The sequence below is a fragment of the Ahaetulla prasina genome, chromosome 1 (assembly GCF_028640845.1).
Source record: "Ahaetulla prasina isolate Xishuangbanna chromosome 1, ASM2864084v1, whole genome shotgun sequence".
Taxonomy (NCBI): Eukaryota; Metazoa; Chordata; class Lepidosauria; order Squamata; family Colubridae; genus Ahaetulla; species Ahaetulla prasina.
In genome coordinates this window covers 84,584,062-84,605,935 of record NC_080539.1, presented here as the reverse complement: position 1 = coordinate 84,605,935, position 21,874 = coordinate 84,584,062, and the positions used below count along the sequence as shown (strand labels likewise).

At 35.7% G+C, this 21,874-nt stretch overlaps 1 protein-coding gene across 1 annotated transcript; it reads right to left on the bottom strand.

The window, feature by feature from the left end:
* Window positions 1-1,505: 1,505 nt before the first annotated feature.
* On the bottom strand, window positions 1,506-20,536 carry EGLN1 (egl-9 family hypoxia inducible factor 1). The gene is made up of 5 exons (XM_058166579.1): window positions 19,120-20,536; window positions 7,163-7,282; window positions 6,314-6,450; window positions 5,133-5,200; window positions 1,506-3,882 (listed from the first exon to the last, which is right to left on the bottom strand). Exons 1-5 carry the CDS (start codon window positions 20,107-20,109, stop codon window positions 3,818-3,820), a joined length of 1,380 nt encoding a protein of 459 aa, XP_058022562.1. The 5' UTR covers window positions 20,110-20,536; the 3' UTR covers window positions 1,506-3,817.
* Between the last annotated feature and the right edge of the window lie 1,338 nt (window positions 20,537-21,874).

Below are 21,874 nucleotides of genomic sequence, written 5' to 3'. Positions count from 1 at the left end.
ACTCAAATATATAAGGATGGAGTTTGAATCTTGACCTGTGAGGCAAATAATTGTTCTATTGTAATTATGCTGTAGATCAGGGTTGTCAAGCTCGCATTGTCACGGCAGTATCATGTGACATAACGGGCCTTTTTCCCCCTTTGCTAAACTGGATGGGGGCAGGGCCAGCACATGAAGCATCCGGCCTGCGGGCCGACAATTGAACATCCCTGCTGTAGATTACATTCTATGCCTTTTGGGTAATGCAGCTTGAACATTATTACTGAATCTAGATGGTATCCATCTGAATTCAATTACAATATTGTTAATTTAACAAAAAAATATAAAACAAGCATAGAACAAGCCCCTAAGTGATTTAATCTGACTTACTCAAGTAACTGATCTAATTTATTCATTTTCATTGTAACCAACTGTGTAGACATAGTTTATGAAGAATCTCCAGAGATCTACTACATTGCGTAACAAGAATGCCACTTTATTTACATTTAAGAAGCGATTTGTGGCCAAGCAATGGATCTATATCATAGCCCAAAGGACTGCTAGGAGTTTACATTTTTATACTGTAGTTTTTCTAATTTGCATTGTATTCTACTGTTGTTTTTATACGTCTGGTTACATTCTTGTGTACTTTTATAGAGGGGTCTCCCTAAATATTAGAAATAATAATACATCAAAACATAAACTAAGGCTCTTGCATTTATGTGTTGCTGAAAGACATTTGCTTATTGTTTTGATTTAAAACTTTTTAAGTTAAAAAAAACACATTTGTAGTAAAAAGATGGCCAGAAAATTAAATTTCTCAGAACAAAGTTCTAACGGTGCAAAAAATGTGAACTATTGAATTGATGGGGAACCGTTTTTATTTAAAAGTTGCATGAACCAACTAAAGATTTGTAATCAATTGAAAAAATATCTTGTACATCTGCAATCAGGGTGCTTTATGTAGATGGTTAAAAGTGAATCCTCTTAGCGTCTTCTGCAAGTATATGTAATTGTCCCTTCCCTAGGAGATGACTAGCCTTGAAATGTATCCAGATAGCATTTTCTTTTTTATGGATTAGAAGACACAAGGGCAGACAGAAGATCCTGCCCTGTTTACCTAGTGATTGTGAATCCCTGAATTCAGTTTGCGTGGATATACTCAGAATACCTATCTACATCTCTCAATCAAGAACTGTGTTTACAGCAAGGGAGGCACTAAGGTAGTAGAGATAAAATGCTTATAATCGTAGTGTTGACTTACTAAACAGGCCACAGCACTTTTCTCCCTCCTCTGCTTATTTTCCCTCAGCAGCCTCACTTTTAAAAACAATCACAGCTAGATTAGATAATTAAAAACAGGGTTTATAAATAAAGCTAACAGACTTTTGACTACAGTTACAGTGTCACTGCCTGCTAAAAACAGGCACACGCGTGCACACACAGTTTATCAGATTACAAATCAGTTGCTGTGGAATAGGCTTTAAAAGAGTTACATAATTACAAAATAAACACATTGTTTCAAGAACTTTTATAATCTTTTAATCAGATTAGCTTTACAAGCAACTCGAGAGCTCTTTCAATAAGGAACACTGATTTTCAAAAGTTACATGACTTTATAATAAATCTGCAAATGAATCCTGAATTTCTTTGCCTGCTAGATAAAAGTCTTGTTTTACAGCTGGCTAATGTCATGAAATAAAAATAGCATCATGAAGCTTTATCTTTAACCAGGACTAAACAGAAATACAGGCCATAAGACAGTTTAAAAATAGTCTGAAACAGGTTTCTGTTTGGTGATGCCCCAGGCTGAAAATTTAACTGACGTGAACTTATTTTCAAATGGGCATCAGAGGCCCGGTTTGGTAACTTTTGTAAATAATAGAGATATCCAAGAGATTGTATATCTCCCCAGCAAGTGCAAATGTGAGATGCTGATTGATACCTTTGAATAAAGGGACAAAAAAGTAAAGTCTTAGGTTTGCATTTTAACACATTAAACATAATACAAAAGCAGTTAAAAGTTAGATTTACTAGGCCTAAACTGTGCATTGCGCTGCAGACCAGTCAGTAAAGAATTAACACTCCTTGGCCAGGCTTCCAGAGGCACTTAAGAGTAAGATGTGTTTTCTTCTGATTTACCAGGATGAAGAGAAAAGTCGAACTATTACAAGTTTTGACAGCTAGTAAGTAATTTTTGGAGAAGAGAACAGAAGGGAACAAAAAACCCAAACTATTTTTTTTGTAACTTTCCCCAGCATGTTATTATAATGTTGAATTTTCTCCCTTCTGTCAATGGTCATTAAGCACAATCCTTGTTGTTTTTCATGTTTTACATGAATAGTAAGTTTTTTTTAATAAAAATTACTGAGCTTTCCATAGAAAAGGACTTTTAAGAATATAAACTATACAGATGTTAAGTTGTATACAGAGAAACATTTCTGTACACTTACTTTATTTTGATTAAGTGAGGCAAAAAGGGATTGGTGATGCTATTGGTAAGGCTGGGAGAATTTAAAAGCTTCCCCCTTCAGGGAATCACATTTCAGCAGAAAACTAAAAATAAATTTCACATAGCTGGTAAATGAATGTTATCGTTCCTCACTTCCCCCCCCCCAAACATTAGACCATTGTAAAAATTTCTCCATACTTCGAAATCCTTCACATATTAAGCCTGCAGTGATGCACTTCAGTCTTAATGTATTTAATATACACCTGACATTATGTAAGAGGATCACGGGGCAAACAGTAACGGATGAGGGATGGTAATGCTTTGAGAGAAAACTTATCTCTGATTTTAACTTACACAAATGTGAGAGCGCTTTGAAATGAGTTAAGACAGATCTCCCATCAAAGTAATAGAAGGGGTGTTGCTTCATCTAAAAGCCTAGAAAAGCCCTTACAGTTTAAGTATTGAATGATATTTGTGGACAGAATCCACCTAGTAATTCATCTGCAGAAGTTGCACGAGAGCCCAGCTTTTCTTTGAAGAACTGCATTTCCATCAAAGGGTTCACAGATGAAGTTCCCAGTGGAGTACACCCATAGCGTTCAACACTATGACAGTACAGATAGTATCAAGTTCACTTTGTGGCCAGCCAGTCACTTAGAAAACCCAAATGTTACAGATTAAAAAATGGTTACTTTCCGGATTCAGTAAGTAAAGCCATAAGTAACTGACAGAAAGACAGGCATCTGTTTCATGTTGCTTAAGTTTCAGAGAGAATGCAATACAATCAATCAAATCAGTATAAGATATGAAAAAAATGGGTTCCCAGGTGATGATTAAAGTGCTCCTTTTTGGATTTTAGGTAAAAGACAATCATTTACTGGCATTTCATTTATTTAAATTAAGTTTTATATGATAGAATAATGGGGAAAATAGCAGATTTACAAAAATAGAGAAATGCTACTTTGGAGAATGTTTTTGTTCAATTTTGATCACCAAACCTAGTTATACAAAATTATTTAAACTCAACATTTATCACTTTTTTAAAGAGGAAGATGAACAGCACTGAGCTGAATGACTGAATGTCAAAAGATGAATGATAGAAAAATCTCAAATGTCGGGCACTTCATGTGTAAACTGTTTCTTGTCAATGCTTATCTTTACATTAGCAGTCACAGGACTGGAGTCACAATCATGGAGTACAATGCTTCAGCAGTTAAAAAGCCATTTGATGCAACACTGAAACCCATTGTTTACCGATTCAAAATCTTGATTTGGTGCTGATTTTCTTATTATTCACATTCAAAAGTTAATAGATATCACCAAGGTTTGATGAAGGTGAGGTGAAAAGAGCCAGAATGTAGAGGAGGGAACTGTAGACCAAAGGCTTTACAAATGTTCTTTCCCATCTGAATCTGAAGGTTTATTTAGTTCAACCCTGACACCTTTTTCACCTGCAAAAGAGGGAGGATATTATATGGAAAGATAGTACTGGTACACGGATTTGAAATAAGTTACAATTTTTCTTTTATTAAACTTTAAAACAAAATATATATTTTTAGAACTTCACAATTAATACTTGTTTGAAACCAAGTTAAATATTGACTATTAAAATAATTATTAACTAACAGGACATACTGAACTATACAAAGCTAATGACTGAATTAAAAAAAAACAGCATCAAGGCACATCTTTGTACTTGGCTTTTGAATATTAAAACTATTTTTATTATATTATTTTTTTTATAATTAATGCATCTTAGTTTCATTTTTATTCATCTAATTTATATGGCCACCCATCTCACAAAAAAGGGCCTTTATAGGCACTACAACCATAATTGAGCCCACAATTAGTCGTTGAAGTGTGTGACACAGCGGAGAAATCTGCCTCCTGAGTCCCACCATATGTAGTCCTGACAGGACCGCCCTTTTCGGCTGGAACTGATAGGACAGGCAAATATAATTGGGGAGAAATGGTCCCTCAAATAATCTGGCTTTTTAAGTAAGAAAAACAGCACCTTTGAATTGAAACTGAAAACAGACATAACCGGTGCAGCTTGTGAAACAGTGTTGTAATATGTGTTCTAGAGACACAGATAATAGCATGTGCCACTGCATATTGTACCAGCTGAGGTTAACAGTTTTATAGTTTTAATTCTAACTTAACTTCTGTGGACCTCCATATTTAAGGGGTTCCCTGATGTGTCTACCGTCCCTGTCACATTTTGATTTTTTAATTTTTTTTGTTCAAATTTGTAATTTTCATTTGACTAAACAAACAAACAAAGTTTCCAGATGCTCTTCATGGGAAGTTCCACACAAGTAGAAGCAAAATTTCAGGACACTTCAGAGAACCAAGTAAATAGATCTTCATCTTTTAGAAACTATGCAATGTGCCTATCCAAGGCTATATACTTTTTCCACTTCCCTCTTATTCTTACACAGCAAAAGTCAGCTAATAAGGAATTTCTAATATAGAGATATATAATTCTATTTTTGCCGAAGTAGCCAGTTTTAGTAAACTATACCCCTAGAGTGGATATTGCTTGACATTTTAATACAGTGATAGTAGCTCCATTTCTATACTCTAGATTAATGTAATTTTGATTAAACACAATCTTTAAAAATAAATTAAAATAGTCCTACTAGACCAAATTCAATAAGAAATTTGTAAAAACAGCAAGAAAATATGGCAACTTACTTACCTGTTAAGTATTTTACTTTTGCCCGGGCTCTTTCATCTGCATCAAAATACCACACTGTTATTGCGTACCTTTAAAAGAATAAAAAAAGTGAAGCAGTAATGGTACATTTAAATAATGCTTCTGTCAAGATTACTTGAGATTATTTCTATTATACTTGAAAAGTACAATTCCAACAAAATTTGTCAGTTTTGTAGAACTGTTTTCTCCCTTATGTGGTACCCACGAGTATCATGATCTTTCATAATTTATATAAATTATCAGGGAATTAGGTATTTTTTAAAGTGAAGCTCAAAATACTATCTTAATTTCTCTAGAACTGAGACCTCTAATTTACGGAAATTCATTTTAAATCAATATGAAAATAAAAAAATATTAAAGTATGCTGTATCTTTGCTAATTAATGTTCTTTATAAAATAATTTTACCATTCTATTAATTCTAAACAAAACATTTGAGAGATGTTCCTCACTTACGTCACATGTGATTCCTTAATTTTTCAATTTATAATTGAAAGAGTTTACTTTTTGCATTAATTAAAATTGTGATGTCTTAATCTTCTATGAAAAGTTACTATCTCTAAATTATCTAAATATCATTTCTGTAAGTACATTCCCTGACATATGGATTTCAACTCTCGGTATTCCTCAGCTAACATGGCTATTGCTGAGAATACTGGGAACTGAAATTTATATATCTGAAGAGTGCTAAAATAATAGGAGGCTGTTTTAGCCTTTAAATAAATAACACCACAATAGATTACATTTATTTACCTTTTTTGCAATCTCTGAAAGAGGATACATACAGGCCCAGCCCAAGAACAACATAGTTAATTTTTTTATTTCTTACATTCAATAGACAGAATCACTAGACTTTTTTCACTAAACCCAATTCCACTAAAACAAGATCCATTAAAGGTTCATTATTGCAAAATAATAGTTCAAAATACTAACTTTTTATTTATTATACAGTACTTAAACTGATAGACTTTGACTCTGATGGCCCACAAATAGTAGCAGCAGGGTAGATCCCCAAATTGCAATAAGCATTTTAAGAGGGTTTTATTCATCTGTAACTTTCTAGAAAGCAATTAATGTGTTTTTGAAAGCTAAAACAGCAAGTTTTTAACATTTCAAACCCTGCCAGGCTTCTTTAAAATCTGTATGCATGATTCATTCATCTCACCTTGTAGCAAATGCAGGTTGCACTTCATGAGGATTACGGCGATCAGACCAGAAGAACAGCAGTCTATCAAATTTAGGTTCAATATCAGCAAACTGGGCTTTGCCTTCTGGGAATATTCGAAGAATACCTCCACTTACCTTGAAAAAAATCCAACAGGAATTTATATTTTTAGTAGTTATCCTTTATTGTAAGACATTATTATCTGCTACGATAGATAACTGCAATAATGGCAATGCTTCCTAATATTCCAAAATTCTTCAGGATGAAACAAAAGTAACAGAAAATTACACAAAGAGCCATCAAACTAAGATGATACAAATTATGTTCTGACTGTCTTTCCACAAACTTTCCTAAAGATAATTCTTCCTCCTCCTTCCCCTTTTCCTTTTCAACAAATACACTGAGCATCACAATTAAAGATGTAACACATTTGGTACTTTATTATAAGTAAGCTTATTACATTTTCATCTGAATCACTTTACCAACAACCACAAATCATGATGTTGATAAAAACATAAGCTGAGGGTAGGAGAATTACTTGAGGCTAAAGGTCTCAGTTTACGTAATAGAATTTCCAATATATTTTCCAAAAGTAGAACCAGATAACATTTTAGATCCTAGACAGAATATATTTGCCCTGGAAACCTAGGCTTCAATGCAATCTTAAGAATGTGTTTGCCAGATATTCAAGGAAGCCGGTTAACAACTTACGGAAAAACCAGCTTAACTATTTTTAGACTTATTTAAAACAACCTAGCATAACACTCAACCACTTATTACAATTAATATAATAAGAATGCCATTTTTTAATATACGTACTGTAAAACTTTCTCTAAAAATAGAAAGTACCTTGGCATCCCAGTCTTTATTAAGGTAATATATACACGTAACACATCTTCCATCTCCATTTGGATTATCCACATGTCGCACATATCCTGTTCCATTGCCTGGGTAACAAGCTACCATTGCCTGCAATTAACAAGAAAGCACAAAACATGAGCATAAATCCTTTTCTTCTCTATCTCAAGAAAAGGATTTATAAATTTCAGCATTTTGACATTTAATTTTGTGAAAATATTTAATAAATATATATGTGTTAACATCCCTGAAACTATTTTTTAAAAGCGTTTTCATTCAGACGGTTGTCTAACACATTAGGGTAATGATAGCCTTATACATATTGACAATTTGTAAGCTTTAATCTGGTATAATTATTGTGCCAGCAGTAATATGGAGAAATTAAAAAAAAGTTAACATCATAAGTCAATGCTCAATAGTGTTTACCATCTTATATTTCAAGATTAAAACAGGAAGAAACCAAAATTATTTTGCAAGATCTTTTTCTGGGCCCAGGGATATGAGGGGTCCCATCTCTTGGTTGTGATAATGATTTTCTTGGCTGCCATGTATTTTAATTTTTGTAATTGTTATTCACTTCTCAGAGTCATTCATTGAGATGGGAAGCTATATAAACTGAATAAACAAGCAAGCAAATCAGCAATACATCTATATTCAAGAGATGCTTCCACAATTTTTTTTCCTCTGCAGCTGTCTCTTGCTCCAGGGTTTCTTACCTTTTTAAACAAATGGAATATAGACTTAGGACCATAATTGAGCTCAGAGTTTCTGTTGCTAAGTGGAACATTTGTTAACTGAATTTTGCTGCCTTTTACAACTTTTCCTGCCACAGTTGTTAAGTGAACCACTGCAGTTGTTAAATTAGTCACACACTTGTTAAGTGAATTTGGCTTCCCTATCATCTTTGCTCGTTGGAAGGACACAAAAGGGGATCACATGATCGCGGGACACTGCAACCATCATAAATGAGTCAGTTGCCAAGCATCTGAATTTTAATATGACCATGGCGATGCTGCAATAAAACATAAGTGTAAAAAATGTTCATAAGTCACTTTTTTCAGGGTTGTTGTGACTTCGAACAGTTACTAAATGAACTGTTGTAATGCAAGGATTACCTGTAAATATATTCTGTAAGTAAACTGATACAACTTGAATGATCCACATTGATTTATATTAAGAACATTATAATTTGGAGGAGAATACAAAGGTCTTTTTATTAAATTTTAGCCTGCTGTTTATAAATTCTATTATATTAATAATGTAAGAAACAGAAGATTAGTGTTTTTTCTGCTGTCTAAAGATAAGTTATTAATACATTTATATGTAGTTACCTGTAAACAAACAAACTGACTTTTCACTGGCATTTCAAAAAAGTACAAAAATTTTTCAAAGAACACTTAAAAACAGACACATGATGAATTCAGATATTACTTTCCTACAAAGAATTGGAAAGTTACTTTATATGCTACACTAAAACCTAAGTTTCAAAATGGACATGGCAAGGAATTCTACACACTGTTTCGGTCCACACAACCTTCTCCACCTTAAAATAGATTAACAAACCATAACTGCTATATTTGGATAATATGCTCTATTAAAACAAATACAATATACTAGAGCTAAACAAGACTGCCTATTTCATATAATGCTAGGACAGTGGTATAAATCCCAACAATACATTGAATTACAAACTATCCAACAGGATAGTGTGTTGTATGAAGCATCTTAAGTAACTCTGGGCGGCTCATAACAACAATAAAACCAGTAGCTCTGAAACAACTATAAAACAAAACAGTAAACCAATCAAACAAAAATATTATGCCATAACCATCCCTTTAGGATACTCCACAGCAAGCTCTAATTACCCTCAGTATGGTCAGGTGGAATATATCCGTATTCTTTTAAAGATGATCTTTTTCTCCATTTATCTGCAGTAATAAGTTATTTTGTTGTAAGTACCTTTAGATTTCTCTCTAAAAACATCCCAGAAGAAAAGAATAGTTACCAAAAACACTACCTAGAGATCTCAATGAATACTAAAGGATTTTTTTTTACTAGAAGCAATATAATAATATATAGTTTTAACTTTTATAGCCATATAATCATTCATTCTTTGATGAGAACTTCCCTAGACATCAAAAATTAAAGGAATGAGAGCTACAGATGAGTTAACAGACAAAACTTAAGAGGTTTTTTTTTTTTACTACTCCTACATTAAACTATTTCAGGCAAGTCATTAGTACCATGGTTAAAATTAGATCAAAGAGCATGTACAACTTGATAAGTGATATAATTTAACTGTACTCTGTGTGTGTGTGCATGCGTGTGGTCATATATATAAAATTCAACATACTGGATTGCTTTGCATAACATAAAATAAGCATAACTGGTTTGGATACAGACCACACCAAGCTGATGGTTCTAAGTATGAAACTTTTAGCACATTCATACTGTGAAAGCATTTAAGTGTTCCTGAACATAGTGTAAGAGTTTTAAGTATAGTAGTCATTATTTAGTAAACAATCAAGCAAGCATGCATCATAGTTTCAACTCTGTATTAGCAGTTAGGGTTTCAAAAGGAAGTTGTTCATTAAAACTAGTGGAAAGTTTTGGCTTCGCATTTGACAGGTGCAGCATGATGTGTCTATTTTTGCTTCAGGCTTCTTTGTAACCAATCATGTTTTTACATGTCTGTAGTTCCTTGTTGCTTGATAATAAATAAACCCAGGGTTTTTTTGTTTCAGGGTCTTGCTCTTGAATATTACTGAACACGTCTGTGTGTGTCTGACTAGGCTTTGCAAACCCCTTTCAATAAAGACGGGAAATCAAACAAACACGCCAAATCCTGAAAGTAGAGATGAGTCCTTAAAAAAAATAGTTTTCTTTTTCCCCATCTTTGTCATTTTATTAGTTTATAATATAAAATACAAAAACAAATGATAGGAAAAATAGGGGAGGAAAAAGGGAAGAGAAAAGTGTAGAGAAGAAGGAAAAAAGGAGAAGGCACTGACTTTGGTGCAGTAGAACAAAAAATAAAAAAATAAAAAATAACATCGCACCTCAACTTTTTACTTTAACATAATAGTATCAACTGGCCATTTCTATAACAGCAGATCTACAGATGAGTCTTGAGAGTAGGGAAAATGAATGTCACTCCATTTCATACAATTGGGTAGGAGAAAAAAAGTATATGGCTTCTTATAGATTTTCCTCCCATAGCACTTGCTAAGAGCTGAAGTAGGATTTGATTCTCACTATCAAGAGAGTTGCTTCACAAATCTTTAGCCTCAGGAAATGAGCAGCAAAATGTCACTGCTTAGAAAGGGTCAGAGGAAAGGACTCAGGATTTAAGCCTTGGGAATACATATGGCAAGATTCTGCATTCTGTTAAGATACAGAATTTCTTTTGTTTAAATGCTTGACTTTCTAATTGTATACAACAAATCTACTAATCTAACTTTGTGTCTGCTTGGGAATACAAAAATGAGTGTGTTCAACTGGTGTATCAGGTACAATGTCTTGATATCACAAGATGTAATAATTTTATTGATACTTATCATTATCATGGCACTTGATAATTTGGGGGATCACTTCTCTCCAGTTACATCTATCTGTCCCATAGGCAGATAGGGAATATCTTCAAATGGGATCTAGGAGGAAAGACTTTTCTGCCATGGTGCTTGCCCTGTGGCGCATCCTTCCTCCCTCTCCCCCCAAAGTGAAGCTAGCTCCAGTCTTATTGGTCTTCAGATGATATTCAAAACATGGTTATGTCAACTGGCTTGGATCCCATAATAGAGCACAGCCTGCCAGATGGTTACATGATGGCTAACTGAATGTATTCTCTATATGGGTTCTCCTCCCACTATTTTTAAAAATCTTTTAAATTTTATCTTTGTTGCATCATTGGCTTTTTTTTAATCTATTCGGATTAACTTGTAGTCTGCCCAGAGTCATTATATGAGATGGGTGGTAATATAAATGTGATTGATAAGTGGATGGTTAGATGACTGGATCGATAAATATCCTATATTAAAAGCATTCTTCACAGGTATATGAAAACATATTGCATAACAATATTTTGTTTTTGCATTTAAAATTAGTCTTTGTTTCTAAGATAAGTTTCAGATTCTATGTTCCCATTCAACTGGTACTATATAATATACTATGATTAAGATACCTTCAAATGTATTATAAACACAACATTTTCAGTTTAATTAATTAAAAATTACTAGAAACCCATCCCCCTTTGAGTCACTGTTTCAGTGATTGAATTTCCTTATCAGATTTGTCAATGCCTTCAACAGAGTGGGAAATAAAAGTTCTTTAAAAATCTGGGACATAAGCAGAGATCTATTTGGCTTGAAATTAGCCCATATTGAAATGGCACAATCAGGAATTGACCATAGAAAATGTTTATGACATTTTGTATTAAATGTTTATAAAATTTGCCAAATTTCAATTCCATGGGAGTCATGGATCCCGGATTTTGGATGCGTTCTGAAAGTTACTTCATTTGAGGTATCCTGATTGAAAATGTTTTGCCCTATATTTAACAATATTTACTCTATTAAAAATTAACATTGATGCATTTGCTGCCACTATCTTTTCTCATGATTGTTTGATGGGATTTTTAATATGGCATTATTTTCAACACAGTTTGGCAATTATTTTGATTATGAGGTCCCCAAGAGGGACTTGGGGGACCTTAGGAAATCTAAAACTATACTTTAAGAAACTCTGATCTAAGTGATATCTAATTTATATCATTATATGAAATGAAGCAAATATATTTGATTATTTAATATGCTTTTTACTAACTGCAATCACCTGTCAGACTTCGTTCAGAGGGTTACACACAAAATCATCACTAGATTTATAAACTAGCATATATAAACTATATCTTTAAAAATAACTGCTTAAGACACAAACATCAAAACTGTAAGCCACCATTAACTTGTATTAATGCTTTTAACACAATAAATTTTATCCTACATATTAGATAGTACACGATAGCCTGATCTGATTACATTTGTAGTATGCTTGTCAACTGGGTTTTGAGATAAATCAATAAAGATCTTACAAAATTAGAGATGTGAAGATCCACTGAATAGAAATAGAAAAGTTCAGGGAAATGGGGAAGGAATTCTCCATGTAAAAATAGTTTATAAACTATAGCATAATATTTTCTTATTAAATGTATGTATAATTGTTAACTGATAAAGTGTCCTATATTAGAAAATATACAACGTAAAAGAAATAAGCTATTGTAGGAGGACAGAGAGTAACGGAAAATGATTAATCGTCAACAAATATAGTAGAGACAGTTGATAACATTTGAAATTCAAAAAATGAAACCGTTTAGAAAATGTTTCACATGGAATGTGTGGATTCGCAGGTTCAATCATGACCTCCTTTTTCTAAACGTTTTCCCCTAAAAAGTAAATATTTTCTGATAATATTTCTTTTGAATAATGACATGACTTTGTTTTCTTTCCATCTCTTGAATATTTCTCAATGTTTGCAAGTTTTTCCCCCTCATATTGCCAAATAAATGGCAACAACTATTCTCCACCATTTATTTTGATATTTAATGTTTTGACTGAAAATAAAAATATATTTAATATCAAGGTGACTGCTTGTTACCAAAACAGGAATAGACTTTATTATGATTCATCTAGCTTAAGCATATTTTTTCTTTTCTTCCTGTTCAAACTATCTCAGTATATGTCTCAATCTACTCTAGAATCCCTCAGAAGATCTAGGGAGACAGACTTGATGGGAATTCTTTTCTCTGCTGTGTTCGTTTGTGAGCAGATGGGCTTCATCAAATACAACACAAATGTGATACAATAGGTATCACATTCCCAAACACAGCCTACTTCAGAAGCTACATTGGAACCCACAAAGTTACAATACTTTTAACATTAAAAATATTAGTAATTCTTCTTGGACGAACTCAATTTTCTACGGGAAAAAAAAGAAAAGAGAGAGGAAAACTAAAATGACTAGAGTAAAAATTGGTATGCCACAAACTGAGCCCAATATATCCCAATAAGCTAATTGTGTTTATTTTGTCACCAACATCAACACTGCAAGTGAGAAAAGGACGCTTTTCCTATAAAAGTGTCAATTCCTAAGTCAAGAGAAAGACAACCTGGAAAATGATTATTTTTCTATTAAATAAGCTCAGTCAACCTGTGCAGTTCTTTACATTATTTTGCACAAAAGAATACATAATTTAAAAAGAAAACAGAAAAATTAAATAAATAAATTTATAAATTTTAAGATGCAAAAATGTATTCATCCTACTTTGAAATAGACCTAGAAATGCTGAGGTATTTTTTTGACTTCATCTTCTGGAGCATTTTAATAAGAACAGTGAAGAAGATGAACTCAAACTAGTATACCATGAAGGCTTATTGAGTACCGAAGAGACCAAACTGGCCTGTAAGACAAACCAAATGAAGAATAGAGAAGAGACAAAGCAAAATATCACATGGCCAAGTATATTAAGAAAAGCAAGCAAAGCAGATAACAAATCCTGGCAATGGCTAAAAGCAAGAAAGCTGAAGAAAGAGACAGACTAACTTTGACTGTACAAGACCAAGCTTTAAGAACAAAGGCATACAAAGTCAGAACTGACAAAACTGTAACAAGGAACAAATGAAGCTTCTGCAAAGAAGCTGAAGAAACAAACACCTAGTTAATTGCTGCAAGAAGACTGCAGAGACTGACTACAAACAGCATGACAAAGTAGCAACAATGGTGCCTTGGAAGATCTGCAAGAAATACCATTTGCCAGCAAGCAAGAACTGGTGAGTCCACAAAATAGACAAGTAAGTAGAAAATGAAGAAGCTAAAGTGCTCTGGGATTTCAGAATTCAAACAGACAACTACTTGCCACATTACACTCCAGACAAAACAATTGTTGATAAGGACAAAAAAAATCTTGATAGTGGATTTTGTTGTGCCCAGAAATAGCAGAATAGAAGAGAAAGAACTGGAGAAAACATGCAAAGACTTGCAAACAAAAGTACAGTGATTATAGCAAAGGAAAACAATGATAGTAATAGGCACCTTAAGTGCAATCCAAAACAACTGGAGCACAGTTGAACGCCAACAGCATAGACAAACTGACCATCAGCCAATTGCAAAAGGTAATTTTCTTTGCAAAAGCTTATATCCTATGATACTGATACCTTTAACATCATCAAGCAACATCTGTCGTTGGGAATGAATCAATAGGTGGATAAAAATGCCAAATCCAGTCTAAATAGCTGGTTTACAGTGCAACCAACCATAATATTTATTAAATTTATATGCCATCTGACTCCCAGTTATACTGGATGGTTTAGCAATTGTAAAAAATATGTAAAAATAAAAAAACACCAAAAAGCAAAAATGAACAAAGATGGCATAAGTAACAAACTCAGATGGGAATTAAGAAAAAGAGGAAAGAAGGTCTGCAATCTCATTTGCCATTATGCAAAGAGCAAGGTCTTCAGAGCCACTCAAATATCAAGGGAAACATCATTCCAGAGGGCAGCATTGCTAGAGAAAAGAGGCACTTCCAGGATCCTAGAGATGATACCGTTTAACTAAACTAGAGTGTGCCAACTCTATTCTACTAATAGCTTTAAACCATGGTGAACAGAAAGTCTTTACAGATATCATTTTCAGCATTTCTTCCCTGATAAAATATATTTATAATTCTTTTAATAATAAAAAATGAGCATCTTATTATTTGCAAATCAATGACCTTATAACATCAGTTTTGTTTTTATCAATGTAATGGCTACAAGCTAATATTTGATATGAAATTCTATGAGCCTATATTTTTTAAAAGAAGTAAATTAGACTGATAGAGGTAGGGGGAGAAGAACACAAAGTGTAGCAGGAAAAAGCACCAATAGCTTGCTTTCTGAAGCTATGACTGACCTCGTTGGCCAGAAAACTGAAATGGTCAAATGGCATTCACTTAATCATCACTTTGCTCAACCACTACAATTCTGGGCCCAATCATGTTCATAAGTGGAAGAGTACCTGTATATATTTCAAACAGTTATATGACTCCAATCAATTTTGCTGGTATATATAAAAAGCAACAAAATGGAATAAAAACAACTTTATAGAAAGTTTTATGGTAGGTAAATGCTTACTGACCTTTAAAATAAGTAAGTTAATAGGACAAACTGGGATCTAATGCCAAATTGACCAACACATTTATGACTTTAAAATCAGAATTGCAAAATTTATTCAAAACGAACTATCTAAAGTTTTGAGTCGTCTCATAGGATTAAACTAGAACAGGTAGAAAGGGATACTAGATGAATGGCCAACTTTCAAAAGTGACTTGTAAGCCTGCCCTTTTATGCCACATTCATTTTTAATGATACAAAATAATTTGTTCATTTCAAATATGCAAAATTCATTTAGAGTATACTTCTATCTAAGGGCAACAATATTCTAAGAATGAAATATGTGTGATAGTGTGATATATATGGTTTTTCAAATAATTGTTTTCTACAAAGAAAACTATATAAAGCAAAGGTTTCTAAATAATACATTACATTAAAGATTTTTATATTACCCTTTTAACAATTCTGGAGTTTTTAAATAGTTGTTCACCTCAAAACAAATGTTTTATTAAAGTTAAGCTTATGAGACTTACTCAAAGGTATATGATGACAACTTATGGTTAATATTAATACATCAATAGGCAATTTTCTAAAACTGTGCTAAATTCTACACAGCAGACAAATGTATCATGGTCCCTTCATAAACAGTTGTAAGTTATATTAAATTGACAAAGTTACAGTACGGAATTAAATTTGAAAAAAATGAAATTGAAAAGTAACAAGTTCCTTTAAGAAATACAGGTAGTCCTCGACGTATGACAATTGATCCCAAAATTTATGTTGCTAAGCAACACAGTTGTTAAGTGAGTTTTCCCCCATTTTACAATTTTTCTTACTACAGTTGTTAAGCGAATCACTGCTGTTGTTAAGTAACATGATTGTTAAGTAAATCTGGCTTCCCCATTGATTTTGCTTGTCAGGTCATAAAAGCAGGATACTGCAACCATCATCAATGTGAACCAGTTGCCAAGCATTCAAATTTTGTTCACCTGTCTATGGGGATGCTACAATGGCTGTAAATATGAATAATGGTCATAAGTCACTTATTTCAGTGTTGTTGTAACTTCAAACGGCCACTTAACAAAAGGTTGTATGTCAAGGACTACCTGTAATCAGAGGGGGAAAAAATGAGTTTTGAAAGCAGAAATAGCTAGTTTAACACATTGAAGTCATTGTACACGTAGAGGTAGTATGTTATGGAATAAAACACTCAGGTTTGACAGCTGAATATAAGAAAAATACTGTAAAGAAAATTGGATTTTATGTATAATATTACGAGAATCTAAAAATGGAATGAGGAAAACAAAGATAAGTGTTCTAGAGCATCTGAAGGGAAATTTTAGCAAATACAGTTTGAGTAGTAATCTGAGCTACCCCTGCTCACCAGCATTCACTAAGAAGTGTAACTATTTCCTATGAATAAAATATTGATCATATCGTGTGTCAAATCAGTTCATGAGTAGAAAAATCTAAAAAACCTGTTATTTTTCTCATGTACTATAGTTACATAATCTGTAATTCTTCCATATTTCATTTTACTTTGACTTCACAGTTCAATCTGCTTTCTTCCACAATTATTTTATGTATATTACATACATTTTGATCTGAGGGCACAAAATAGTCCAGATCACAGAGGTCAAATGTAGCACCTCCAAAAGCAGTGTTACCTCTTCTTGGGGTTGTGTTTAGGAGGCTTGCCCTCTGAAACTGCTGCATAATTCTGGGAGAAGATATGGGTTTGTGTCTTCAAATCTAAACTGCTACATGGCCACAATACACACACTCATATTTCATGAAAATATTCCCTGCAAGCCTTAAATGATTTTTTTTCTTCAATTACCCATAAAAACTATAAAGGGGCTTCCACACCATCATTTTCTTAGCACTATCAAATGCACTGTTCCCATGAGGTTCAAACCCCAGCAAATGTATGATTTGTTTAATTGAAACAGATTTAAAGAATTCTTAATTCAGATTATGTATCATTTTGTCCTATTTTATAAACCACAATGAACATTTTTAATATATGTGGGACACAAAGCAGTGTAGATAACTCTTCTCCTGACTCTATATTAACTGCATGCTTCAAAAGTATACTCTTAATTGGGCAAAAATAAATAAAATAAAAACAGACCTGATTCCTTATGCTTTCCCAGCCCAAAGATTTATAGAAAAATGGGGACAGAAGCCTTCTCTCTAAAACTATATTGACCTAACCATGAAACATTTTAAACAATGCTGCTACCCAATTATATTTTAACTAATGGTTAGCAAAGATACAACTTTTCTAACATATTGGACTTAAGAAGCATATTATTAATTCTATCACTGATAATTATATAATTATACTTTTATATAATTATAATATAATTATAAACATAACCCAACACTTTTTTAAATGAGTGGATACTTCCACTTCCACCTGTTAATATTTTCCTACTCATTTCTTTCCAACAAATGTTCAAGTGTTAATCCTCATCAAAATTTGCTTTATCCTCTTGGTTACAGACTGAGAAAACAGCATATAATCCCAGGCAATTTCTTCATCTTCAACTAGCCTAATGAAACATTTATGTTTAAAAAGAACTGTGGCTCATCCAACATTTGTTTACCTCTATATCATGTGCAAAGAAACAAAACCACAATAAAGATTTATAATACTTTCTAATCATAATACAGTTCTACTATGTAATGTTGGTAACACTATGTAACTTTGGTCCTATTTATCAATGTTAAGTTCAATAATGTATTAGTTCCTAAATAAAGAAAATTAAAAACCAATTTTATGCCTACCATAATATCCAAGAATGCCTTTTCAGCTTACTAGAAGAAATAATCACTAAACCTCAGTAAGCATAACTGTGCAATATTGGCATTAAAAGTATTGTGCTATATGTATTTGATGTGCATTTAGCATTACAAAATAATCAAGACTTAATAGGATGTCAAGCAGTAAATTCAAATTTCCCAGGATTACACCATGATTAGTTCTAGCTAATTCAACATTTAGCATCTATATACTATTATAAGTATATGGATAAAATGATAGAAGATAAACAGCATACATATTGACACAACTAAACTCTATTTTACTGTTTCTCTTCCACATATTTGCTCAACTACAAAGCAGAACCTCACTTTATGAATCTTATTTCAATCACTCTAACACATAACTCTGTAATACTACTGTGTCATCAATTGGTTATATGAAATATATATATATATGTGTGTGTGTGTGTGTGGCATTAATTGGTTATAGGGAAACACTTTTTTCCAACGTTTTGTCTTCATTTCTCCTCTAGGAACCTTAAAGTAGTATTAATATCCTTGAATTATGAGCAAAACCTAATGTTTTGGATGGTTTAACCAAGTGCTTATTTAATAAGTAATTATTCAATCAGAAGCATGTAAATTCAGCTGAGATTAACCCCAAGCATACACATATTAAGAAACCCTCGGGGATCCCTTACAGAAGTTCTCTCACAATCTTTCTCTGACCCTTACCACTCACCCACAATTGGAGGCCTTCAATTAATCTATTAAACCGTCCTAAAAATAAAGGTGCTTAGGGAACAGAAAGAAAGGAAGGCGGCCTAAATCAACAGCTAGAATGCCTCATTGCCGACAGCTGCTTAAGTACCACTGGAGCAGGGCTCTCCAACCTTGGCAACTTTAAGCCTGGCGGACTTCAACTCCCAGAATCCCCCAGCCAGCAAAGCTGGGAGTTGAAGTCCGCCAGGCTTAAAGTTGCCAAGGTTGGAGAGCCCTGCACTAGAGGATGGCAAGAAAGAGGAGGGTGCCACTCACTTTCGTCCTGCCGTTGATTTTGTAGTTACCCAGTTTGCCATTGCAGTGGCGTATAAGATCGTCCATACTGTTCATAAGCTTTCCGATGGTCTTGCAGCCAGGCTCTTTGCCTTCCACCCAGGTGATCTTATCGCCACGAATGTCCCTGGAGGAATCGCTCTTCTGGCTGACCAGCTGCCCGTCGGTAAAGCGTCCGGTGTGGTGCAAAGCCCGAACCTCCTGCTCGATCTGCCCACCCAGCTCCTTGCCCAGAAAGTCATCCACCACGCAGATGCCATGCTTGTTCATGCAGGGCACGATGTACTCCAAGGCCAGACGCTGAGGCACCAGCGATTTCATCTGCCCATTGGGGCGCAGGGAAGCTTCGCCAGTCAAATTGGATTTATCCCGGTAGAAGTGCCCCGCCTCCACGGCCGGACCTGCCGCGGCCGCCACCGCCGCTTCCTTATCCTCCTCTTCCTGTGTTCGGGCTCCTGGCGCCACTTTGGCAACGTGGTTGTTCGTTACCACCACGTTCTCCTCCGAGTTGGTGTCCCGCTGCGGCTTGGCGGGGAGCGCCGTTGCTTTTGGGGAAGCCGCCGCCGCCGCCCTCTCCTCGCCGTCCCGTCCTTCAACATGCGGGCGGCCGTGGCGAGAGCTCCGGTGGAAGGGCTGGTCGCAGCAGCTGCCGCCGCCGCCGCCTGGCTTTCGAGGCTCAGCAGCGCCCCCTTCTGCCGCCGGGGAGCCGCCGCCGTCGCTTCCCCGACAGATGAGCTTGTGCTTCTTCCAGTCCTGCCGCTGATGCTCTTTGCTACAGTAGAAAGAGCTGCGGCAGCGGCCGCAACGGAGCAGGTTCTCCATCTTCCCGCACAGCTCGCAATACTGCCGGTCCCGCTCTTGGCTGGCGGTGCTGGTGCTGGTGCTGGTGCTGCTGCCGCCGTCGCATCCCCCGCCTTGGCCGGCCCCCCCGCCGCCGCCGCCGCTGCCACTCCCACCGCTGTCATTGGCCATGTTCTCGCGTCCCTCTCCTTGGCCGCCCCTGTTTTTTTCCCGGGGCCTCGGGAAGGAGGCGAGTGGCTCACTTCATCATGGCCGCCCCCCTGGCCCCGTCAGAGCTGCGCCGCGGCTCTGCTGCTTCGTCCGCCTCCTTCTCTCCTCCTGATGGGCGGAGGACCGCCACCAAACCCCGCCGCCTTCTCGCCTGCCGCTTCAGAGGCGCCCTCCTACCGACGCCTCATAGCAGCTTCTGGCAAATGGGGCGAGAGGCGTTCTCTACAACTCCACGGCTCTTTTTTTTTTCTTTCTCTCCCCTCCTCTACCTCCTCTTCAGGCAGCGGGAGAAGCAAGAGGCGCGTCCGTTGCCGGCGCGCGGTCTTCTCCCCCCATCCTCCCCACTCGCCCTGACGACTCCTCCTCCCTTCTCACCGTTGGCCGGGCCTTTGGGGGCGGGGCGGGGCTTGAGCCGCCACTCTCCGGCTCTGCTTTGCACGTACGCCACTTCCAGTCAGTGCACTCCAGAAGAAGTGAAGGGCGAGGGGGTGGAGCGCCGGCGCTCCCGAACCACCCCGGAGATTCAGTAGAGAGGCGGAACCCGGGTGGCCACGCGCGTTTAGGGGCTTTCCTTTCTTTCCCTCTTGCGCGAGTGTCGGGGCCGCGTGGCTATGGGGCGGAGGACATCCGAGGCGGCGGCTCCTCCACCCGCTGAACCCTCCAGCTCCGTTGTAGCTTAGTTGAACGGACTGAAAGGGGACTGTGATTCGCATATGCGAGCGAAATCTCCTTTCGGGTGCCCGCGACTCATTTTCTAGTTGTGGTTCTCCGAAGCTGTAACGCAACTGGCCCCCCGCCCGCAAAGATTGAACCCGACCAGGAAATTTACAATGCCGAGAAGCGTTGTAGCTGCTAATGTGAAAACACAGGAAGCATTTCTTGGTTTCCTTCCACCAGAAGAAGCCATAAAGAAGTGGTTTTTCAAACTTGTTCACTTTTAAGTTGTGTGGACTTTTGATCAATTATTTTTAATAATCATTTTTTTATAAATGTATCATTTTGGTCTGCAAATTGATGGATTCTGGGAGTTGAACTCCACACATCTTAAAAGTTGCCAAGGTTGAAAAACCACTTTGTTCCAACAACCAAGCTGTATCCAGCTATGTGTGACCCTAAGTTTAGAAGTTATGTATGTAGTACATTGTAAAAAATTTAGAAAGTTTACATTAAAAAAGATGGACATTATTATTTAAGAGTAGAGTCTGCTGCATTGTTTTGTCTACCTGGAATTCTATTCATACCAGAGGAAAAGTAAGCTTATTTGGTCTATCCACCCCCAACTTGCTATTCACATGTATCAGGTTGATTGGTTTTGATTGATTATGGCTGTCAAGTTTATGTCAGCTCTTAATGATCACGTATTCCCAATTATCTGTGGCCTAGCTTTTGAACAGTTTATGTCATGGGTACATAAGGATGAAGAAAAATTTGTATAGCCCCTTCCTTGTTCAAGATAGCTATGTATATAGTATGCGTTGCTGAAAAATAATACATTAATATTTAAAACATGCATTAAGATAGATGGAAAATTTAGAAATAATTGGTGAGTAACATATATAGTACCTACTTGTACTGCTGTCTGGATGCTATCAGTAAACAACTTTGAGCCTTCTAAAGTTGATGATCTTGGATACATATATTCAACTAAATAATATCTTCACGTCTTTCTGAAAAGTGTAGCCAAATGAATTGTTTTTGTTGTGATACTATAATGTGACATGGTCTT